Source organism: Micropterus salmoides, unplaced genomic scaffold (genome assembly GCF_014851395.1).
Source record: "Micropterus salmoides isolate LMB-PRFRI ecotype aquatic unplaced genomic scaffold, ASM1485139v1 Ms_hic_scaffold_10, whole genome shotgun sequence".
Taxonomy (NCBI): domain Eukaryota; kingdom Metazoa; phylum Chordata; class Actinopteri; order Centrarchiformes; family Centrarchidae; genus Micropterus; species Micropterus salmoides.
In genome coordinates this window covers 2,032,694-2,042,597 of record NW_024040041.1, presented here as the reverse complement: position 1 = coordinate 2,042,597, position 9,904 = coordinate 2,032,694, and the positions used below count along the sequence as shown (strand labels likewise).

Below are 9,904 nucleotides of genomic sequence, written 5' to 3'. Positions count from 1 at the left end.
GATGTAATTCATGTTATAATATACATAGACCTGATCCAGTCCTGGATGGCCACCGTCTACAACCCAGACATTTCCGTCATTCAGAAACTCATTCATTTGCTATAAAATAATGTCGAACATATTAACTCAATAGATGGACAATCTTCTTAACAACTTATACATTCAGAAAAAAATGACATTAGGTAGGTAAGTAACAAAAAACACCTGATACATGTACAACAGTGAGCTGAAACTCAGTGGAACTCCAGATTCAGGTGGTAATTCTCTTTAGGTTCATCACTACGAGCAACCCATTTTACACTGTCACATTGTTTTCACATTGTCATTAAATACCTTGTTAGTTTTAAAAATTTGCTTTAAACACAAGCAAGGGAGAAGTGTGCTAAGTATTGCAACCAGGAGGTTACAAAACTGAAACGGTTTATTCGGGGGTCATGAAGAATCAATACAGATCAATAGGATTCACTGCATATCGTCTAAATAAAAATGGTAGATATAATTAGAAAACAGTTACGGACCGAGGATGGACCCTTGAGGAACCCCACACTACACTGGATGGAGAATAATGATAGAGGCACAACACAAACCATGTGTATGTGCATTGCAAAAATGTATCAAAATGTATTTCAAACGTAATCTTTCTTTTTTTTATTTGTCTCTCAGTAAATCTATATCTTGTCTTTCAACTTAAAGAATGAAACCCCACTCATGTAAGACATTCTTGGACACTGAAATACCGTAATAGCTGTTCACATAATGTTATGTTATAAAGGTAGCCTATTTTACTCAAACTTTTCTTAGTCATGATGTAGTGATGTTTTTTTTTAAATAAGGAAGTCTCAAAACCTCTTCTACAAGAGAGATATATTAGATATATCATCACAACAAGACAGTCACACAAAGCAGTCATCACATATACACAATTTAAACAGTCACAAATAAAATAAAAAACAAAAAAATCTAAAATATGAGTAGAACAAAGTCTGTCAGAGAAATGGGTGTCTCCAAATGCAGTTGTTTTGCAGTTCGTTTGTGAGTCACGTGGTACCAGAAAGCAAATATGGTTTCCAGCAATTTTCCCAATTTTTGGGTCTGAGTGATTAATGGGGACAACATTCAGTCCACTTATCTCAAACAGACTGCATCCATGCTGCCATACTGATTAAAAACATAACATTCATTGTGGAATTTACATTTTACTAAGTGATTTAATAACGACTCAGCAACTGCTAACACTTCTTACAGATATCATCATCAAATGATGATATCTCATTAAACACACAAACAGTAGAAAAGCTGAGCATCGACTGGAGTCAAGTGAAGACACTGTAGGGCAGGCTCTCATCAAGTCACTGTGGAGTAGAAACATCGTTATTAAAGCACGTGCAGGTGAGTTTAGTGTCTGAGTTGACAGGTGGTGATCAGAAAGTCCTTTCTGGGTTTTCTCACAGACCTTTAAATGAATCGGTGGATGCCGAGGTTTTCAGGAAGTTCAGGTAAGCCTGCTATTGTTTAGATTAAAGGCTTGTCTTTCAGTGAACGGTCAACTGTGGTTAATGATTTATCCAGTGATAAGAATTTTACTGGCATAGCCACAGGTACTTTTCCACATTTAAACTATGAAACTGAAAGAAAATAAAGTTGTACTACTAAGCGGATGCCCTCATAATAACAGATATTTTTCATAGTCCTAGTGTTGTAGAATATAGTATTAAATAAAGATCATCTATGCAATATAAACCTTCTTAAAATGAATACATTTAACATAGAACAGACTAAAATTATTGTGTGTACAGAGCTCCAATACATTTGAGACTTGTTTACATGTTTTATATTAATCTAATATAATCTCACAACATATAAATACCATACAATACAGTTCACTTGGTTGATATTTGGATATTCACTTCCACTCTTAAAAAAGATCATTTGTATCAAATTTAGCTTTATTCCCTTAAAATCAAACTTTTGCCTTTGAAAGCGGAAGGTATGGAGGCCATAGCTGCTACTGAGGATGTTGTGTTATTTCTGTGAATTTGGAGTTTAAAGGCCTGAGGAGGATTTCACATTCTACAATTACCCACAAATGACACCTGGTTGTGTTTACAGCATATTGGTCATGTTTGAGCTCTTTTTTTCTACATTTGACAGTAGGGTCAAGGAAAAACAAGAGAAATGGAATGAAATTAAAAAGGTTTTGTATTTTTTCACTACAGTAAGAGTGGCACTGTGAAGATGCCTTCATAACCGCCTTTTGGTCATCACTAAAGGACATCAGATTTACAGAAAAACTAATTGCACTGTTCTAAATAAAGAAATGTATATAAATATATAGCCTATATGAGAAAATGCCTCCCTGTTTTGGGCGGCTGGTAGCCTAAAGGTTTTCTCAGTTGGATGGGGTCACATTGGGGGATGTTACTAGTATAAAGCTACTGTTACACTGTAGATACTGGAAGTTGAATTTCCAAATGTTTAAACAGGCTATAGGCCTGTGGGCCAAACAATGAGAATTCTTTGTTGAAACGTCATAGCTTCCCACAATCCTCGTTTTAGTCATATATTCTATCATTTCTTTAAAGTGCGTGTTCTTCCTCACCTGTGACATTATATTGCCTCGGTGACGTCTCTGTTGTTGTGTGTGGCATCTCTACCTCACGCGCCACAGAGGATTCAATAGCAGTGTGTGGGGTATCCTCCTGCGGGGTCATCGTTCCCATGGCAACGGCCACCTGCTCAGCCTGCGGGGCCGCCGTTTGCCCGCCGGCTGACCTGGGCGCGCGGGCCGTGCGGGTGCTGGACGGTCCTCCGTTCCTGCGGAACGAGTTCCTGATGCCGCTGGACAGGCGACTGGAGAGGCGCCTCACCGCACCGCTGATGCCGCTCAGACCGCCCTTATCCTTCTTCAGTAACCCGACATCGTCCTCCAGCTCCGCCAGTGGCACCTCGATGTTCCCAGAGTACCAGAAAACCCACCAGATGAGGCTGAGGAAGATGACGATGGCGCCCGCGTAGATGAGCAGGTCATAGAAAAACACGTTCACAAACACCCCGACCAGAAGTACACCCAGTCCCGCAATGTCAAAGGCTACCGCGAGCCAGAAACAGCACACACAGCGACCCAGACCCCGGTAGGCTGGTTCCATGTCAGCATACAGTAGGCTAGGCTATAGGCCTCCGAAGAGACGCTGAGGTCTCTGACAACAGCTTCTTATTTCCCGGAGCCTCTGTGCGGTGTATTGAGTTTCTGAGCGGCTGTAAGGTGAGCCAGGTGAGGCGCCCAGTCCTGCTCAGGTCGGCTGCCTTTTAGACTCACAGAGGAGGGGCGTGGTGCTCACCTGAGGAGGGGCTGAAAGCACCAGCCTACCTGCCCGGAAATCGACAAGCCTATTTGATTCAGCTGCAGTCAGTGTGACCCCGCGTGTCTGCCACAATGTGACACTGAGATATTCACTTGACTGCCTATCTGAAGAACAAACCTGGAGTCACCTTCCGTTCCACTTTCAGTAATGCTATAAATAAATATAAATTAAGCCAGTAAAATAATTAAATGTGTTAAAAGTGTGAACTGGGTCTTTCCGAGTCTAATATACAGTGGTGGATAAAAGTAGCCTAACAAGAGCATCTGATGCAAGGGAAGCACACTGAGTGATTAACTAAAAGAAAGACCTTTTCTTTAACTGAGATTCATTTGTTTTGACAAATGTAAAACCAAGCAGGGAACACCTACTGCTAGAAAAAGATAATGATGAATAAGTAAACTATACGATCTAAATTACAGCATAACACAAGGTGGTGCCAGGGGAGGGTTCTTGAATGAATCTGCAACACACACACACACACACACACAAACAGCAACAACACAATACTCACAAGCCCTGGCAGAGTCATGGTCACACAGTGCCATGCACTGCAGTAAATAATGTAATATCATAATGTCAAATGTTGCTGTTGATTAAACTCCATGATCATTAAAGTGTTAAAGTGTTGTTGGTTATTCACTTATCACATGAATGAAAAAGGAAACAAGCACAAACAGCTGGTCAGGCAGGTACTTGGTGTTCTGTAATAACAGACTGTTCCAACATGAAACAGGAAGTAGTTTCAACAGTATTACATGTGTCACAGTAAAAGTACCCATTCTGAAGCACAGACCCTTTCAGCAGGGTAGCAGGTAGCTGTAGACTGCATCATATTTACATTTGACCGTGTTTAGGATCAAATGAAAATGAAAAAAAACAACATTAAAATGGTTTTGTCCTTTTATACCCGAATAAGAATGCTATGCGGCAGTGTGACGGAGGAATATAAAACAGGCTTTCGATCATCACTGTTGGGAAATAAGGTTTAAATATCAATATTTATATTAAATAATATAATAATTATTATTACAATTATTCATAATTAATAGTATAATTTAACTTGTGTTAAATTCACCTTGGGGCACCACCCTGCAGAAAAGGAAACTGATAGCCAGTTAATTCATTTAGCCTAAAAAAATATACTAAACTATAAATTTGGAACTGTGATCAGTTTTGTTGAAACGTCCTCATTAAGGATTACATTCTGATTTTCTACTGTAAATACAAGATTCTAGGAGATGCTGCTGATGTTCACGACATTTTACTTTTAGTTACTTTTTAAACTACATTTAATGTGTCACACAAACAAAATTCCTCCGCATCACCATGCTCCATGTCCTTTCTCTCAGGCTATCTCCACCAGCTTTTGTGTGTTGTACAATGAAGTTATCAGGCCTGCAATGGAGAACTCCACCGGGGGGGGCGATGAAAACAAGGTGAATCCACGTCTATCAGAGGAGGCATAGTAGCTTCTTACTATCAAACTGGCACTCCATGTTCCCTAGGGACACCAACAGAGACAAGTACATGTAGAAGAGTGAGTTAGAAAAGAACCCAGACAGGAGTTAACTATGCTGCTGTGTTAGATTAACCTAAGTGGTTATTCTAATGAAACAGTAGACAATCAGGTTGTATTAGGGCTGAATGATTTTCAAAACATATCTAATTGCAATTATTTTGACTGATGCAATTGCGCTATGATTTGCAATACTATATACTATGATCGTTTTTACATCATTAGTGTCATTTTCATTGAAAACCATGTAGGACCGGTCTGTACATCAGTGTGCATTCACAGGTTTCTGGTGCATTCATTTGTTTTCCTTTATTGGGTGTGGAAAGTAAATCAAGCATTTGCTTGATGTTTGCCTTTGTTAGGAAAGATGTCAACTAGAAATAAATCAATAAATGGCCAAATCAATAAATCTGTTACACATACAGAGGTTTAGCTGCTAGCTATAAATCTGGAATTGATGTTAGCAAACTTACTAGATAACACACTTGGACACTGGTAATGTTACAGTAGGTGCTGTAGCTGCCTATCTTTGTTGGCTAGCCTACCACCCAAGTTCAAGCAACATTATGCTGCTGCTAGTGGAGAGTGGCGCTGGTGTCATGCAAGAGTCAAATGAGTGGGCAACATAACCAGGCTCAGCAGCCTCTATGGACACAGAGGAAGCTAAAAAGAGAAAAAGAGGGAGATGAAGCAAGAGGCTGCTGGACGTAGGAGAGAACTTTGTGAAATAAAAGGCTGCAGGACACGCACCAAGCTGGCATCCTTTCTGTTGAACTAGCTGTGTTAGCAAAGTTGGCAACTTTGTAGTTTTTGATCGCAATGTAATCATAACAAATGCATGTGTACAGCTGTCCTTAATTACCACAGCGGTGAATTACACTCTGAAACAGTAGAGGCCAAATCACACAAAAAAAACAAATCATACAAACTTGCTTTAAATATAAAGCAAAAATAAGAATCACTTTCCACAATTCCCACTTTATATTTTTCATTTTGTGTTATTCTGTGAGTAAGGCCTCACCTATTGACTACACACCCCAAGAGATGGGGACTCAAGTTTGAGACTCGGACTCGAGTCCGACTTAAGTCGCACACACAGTGACTTCAGATTCGACTTGAGACTCGCCCTCAAAAGACTTCAGACTCAACTCAGACTCGAGTTGCAGGACTCGTGAACAATGTTTATTTCAGGAAATGTTTGATGAGCTCACTGTTATTCCCTCGGCAGCTGCTGAGCCATTCATCATAAACTTTGGCTTTAAAACTTCATACAACAAGACCCAAACAAAGAAGCGCTGAACGCAAAATAGGTTAAGATGTTTGTGAGTGTTCATCCCAAAAAATGTTAGTAACCTGAGGTTAGTAAACATGTTTAGCTCCGCGTTGGCCTTCTAACGTTAGCTTGCTTCTTGCTTTAGCTACGACCTTCGGGAGGTGTACCAAAACAACATATAAAACCTTTTTCCATACAGCTGTTTTTTACGGCTGGTCCTGCAGGGTCATCATTGCCATGGCCACCTGCTCCGCCGGTCTGGTTACCAGTGGGCTGCCTGATGAAAATAAAGATCTTATAAATCCTCTTTTATTGTGGAAGAGATTATTCTATGCGTTCAGTGTCATAATCTCCGTCTCAGCATTAATGTTGCTGGTTGACGGATGTTGGTATTAAAGTTTGAAGTGATTCAAAGCCTAGACTTAAAGGGAAATGTGTTGAATCAACTTAAGAAAAACAGGCTACATTTACAGACATATATATGTACACTCACTGTCCACTATTAGATACACCTTGCTAGTACCAGGTTGGACCCACTTTTGCCTTCAGAACTGCCTTAATACTTCCTGGCATACTTTCAACAAGGTGTTGGAAACGTTCCTCAGAGACTTTGGTCCATATTGACTTGATAGCATCACTCTGTTGCTGCAGATTTGTCAGCTGCACATCCATGATGTGTGTGAAGGTGCTCTATTGGATTGAGATCTGGTAACTGTGGAGTCCAGGAAATGATTTGTGCTTTGTGACATGGTGCATTATCCTGCTGGAAGTAGCCATAGAGGAATGGACATGGTCAGCAACAATAATCAGGTCGTTTTTAAATGCGCTGCTCAATTGTCCCAAAGTCCCCCACACCATTACACCACCACCAGCAGCCTGAACCGTTGATACAAGGCAGGATGGATCCATGCTTTCATGTTGTTTACGCCAAACTCTGACCCTACCCTCTGAATGTCGCAGCTGAAATCCAGACTCATCAGACCAGGCGACCAACATTTTTAAATCTTCTATTGTCTAGTTTTGGTGAGCCTGTGTGAACGGTAGCCTCAGTTTCCTGTTCTTAGCTGACAGGAGCTGCTGCTATAGCCCATCTGCTTCAAGGTTGGACGTGTTGTGCGTTCAGAGATGGTGTTCTGCATACCTTGGTTGTGACGAGTGATTATTTGAGTTAGTGTTGCCTTTCTGTCACCTGGAACCATTCTGCCCATTCTCCTCTGACCTCTGACATCAACAAGGCATTTTTGTCCACACAACTGCCGCTCACTGGATATTTCCTCTTCTTCAGACCATTCTCTGTAAACCCTACAGATGGCTGTGCGTGAAAATCCCAGTAGATCAGCAGGTCCTGAAATACTCAGAGCAGCCCGTCTGGCACAAACAACCATGTCACGTTCAAAGTCACTTAAATCCCCTTTCTTCCCCATTCTGATGCTCAGTTTGAACTTCAGCAAGTTGTCTTGACCATTGAGTTGCTGCCATGTGATTGGCTGATTAGCTATTTGTGTTAACAAGCAGGTGTGTTAACAGGTGTACCTAATAAAGTGGCCGGTGAGTGTATGCTACTGTTATCTCACTGAACACTTTCAAATATATTTGCATAGTGCATACAGACAGATGGACATGCTGCAGATTAAAAAGCTGGTGTGTGTGTGTGTGTGTGTGCGTGCATGGAACCAGCGGCCATGTTGACCTCGGAACAATCAGAGGTAGATATGTCCAGTAGCATTTCTCTGCCTCAGTAATCATAAATAATCATAAATAATAGAGAGCAATAACCAACAAGGACACAATGAGACAGATGGACAGCTTGACAGCCTGTCAGAGACAAACACAAATTCCAGTAAATGTTTTACTACATTTGACATATTCATCAAATACAACCCAGAAAATGAACACTGGAGATATTTCCCCCAGAAGGTCACACAACACGTATTCACTTTTAAACTGTTAAATCGGCATTGCAAACATTTAACTAACTGCCCCTAGTTATTCTGGCCACAAACATGTGGTTCATTTATCATGTAAGATCTTTGCAATTACCAGCCAAGTTTTAACATCTTAACAGGTTGTACTCTTGTGGGGTTGTACTCCTAAAATGTTAAAAAAAAAAAAAAAGACATGTGAAATTTATGAATCTTGCCTTTGGATTCCGACGTGGTGTCTGATGCTTCCATATCACTGGTTGACACTTTGAGGCCCACCCTCTTTAAATGCCTAGACTGTTATCATTTGTGCCTATATGACCTTTTACATGGCTTCTGTATCTCTCCAGACTGCAGCCTACTCTAATGGATGGCCCCACACATGACTATTACCCAGCTGGCCATCCTGCTGTGATTTGTCCATGTCTGATGAATCTGCAGCTAGTACAATTCAGTATGTACTTCAACATTATGCACTTAAGTGGTAGGTAATATACTTCCCTGCCGATCTAATTAACCCCTATAATAATAAAAAGAACAATAGTAGTTGTATGAATTGGTAAGGAAGTTATTGATTCAAGTTTGAATAGAGAAGGAAACAGTAATTCAGGGATATGATATTAAATAGAAAAAAGGAAGTCTTGGCACACTGGTCTCCCCATAAATCACAAGAAAACTGGTTGCTCATACTGACATTTAGGAGACACAGTACACAGACCTTCATGTTCTGTGATTACACAGAGATTAGTGTATTCCCACACAATGTACTGTCACTGAACTGTCAGCAACATAAAGAGCAAAAAATCCAATTTATAAAAAACATTTTCATACTTTACTTTTGGTGGCAGATCACATTTCTCTAGGGGAGGGGGGACTTGATGACATCATCATTGCTAAAATCCATCCCAGCAACAGAAAACGGCCTAATATAAACACGATAACAGACTGCATAATGAGGTGAAACAAAACGCTAATTCAGTGTGATGATCAAGCTATACAGATACAAATTAAAAATGCTCATCACAGGCCAAGATGTCCTGACTTCTAGTTGCTGGTCAAGCTCCATAAACACAGGATCCAAAATTCACTGTCGTGTCTAACCTGTATGACCATTTATATCAAAAATAAGTCCCAAGGTGTGATTATCATACACTTTTGTATGTAGCGCTTTATGCTTTCAAAGCAGGTGGTTCATTTGTCCCAGTGGTTTCAGTCTGAGTTCCCCATCAGGGATGTTTGCACTCCACTTGGAACTCCTTGCCATGGTTGACCTTGGGGACGACCTTGTGCTACAGGCTCTGTTTGAGCACAGGGATCCAGACCAGGCCAATGACCAGGAAAATCAGACCCACAGAGACGAACAACGACCCCAGCATGTAGGGAACATTACCCACCTGGGTGAAGTAGAGCGGGGACAGGGCTTTGCCTGATCCAAACAGCAGTGTGCCAACACTGATGGCCATGATGGGCTCAAAGTAAAGGAGCCAGCAGGGTAGAGCCAGACCGCCCTGCCAGTGAGGTGACTCCAAGTCTTGGAGAGGGTTAAGTGGTGTGGAGGCTTCAGTGTCTACACCATTGTGGAAGGGAGGATCCATGGTTGATATGGTGACTGTCGTGGAGACCAAAACCAACAATGTGTTAGTGCATCTCTCAATATTTTCTGACATACCGACCCTGTTTGTGACTCACAGTCCCATTAGTTCCTACTGAAGATGTACATCTGAACACTTATGTAGTTTCATGCTAAAAGTTGGTCAGTTAGTCCACCTCAGACAGGCTCAGCTGTCAGCCTACGCTGTGTTTACTTATTAGCTAAATGTTAGCATGCTAA

The 9,904-nt window shown here is 41.0% G+C and overlaps 2 protein-coding genes across 2 annotated transcripts; both read right to left on the bottom strand.

Annotated features, from left to right (window-relative positions):
* Positions 1-383: 383 nt before the first annotated feature.
* On the bottom strand, positions 384-3,795 carry si:dkeyp-72e1.6 (transmembrane protein 238-like). The gene is made up of 2 exons (XM_038739250.1): positions 2,600-3,795; positions 384-1,352 (listed from the first exon to the last, which is right to left on the bottom strand). The coding sequence occupies exons 1-2, from the start codon at positions 3,144-3,146 to the stop codon at positions 1,345-1,347; spliced, it is 555 nt and encodes a 184-aa protein (XP_038595178.1). The 5' UTR covers positions 3,147-3,795; the 3' UTR covers positions 384-1,344.
* A 5,544-nt stretch (positions 3,796-9,339) lies between these two features.
* LOC119917781 (phosphoinositide-interacting protein-like) lies at positions 9,340-9,678 on the bottom strand. The gene has a single exon (XM_038738204.1). The coding sequence runs from the start codon at positions 9,666-9,668 to the stop codon at positions 9,363-9,365; it is 306 nt and encodes a 101-aa protein (XP_038594132.1). The 5' UTR covers positions 9,669-9,678; the 3' UTR covers positions 9,340-9,362.
* Positions 9,679-9,904: the final 226 nt, after the last annotated feature.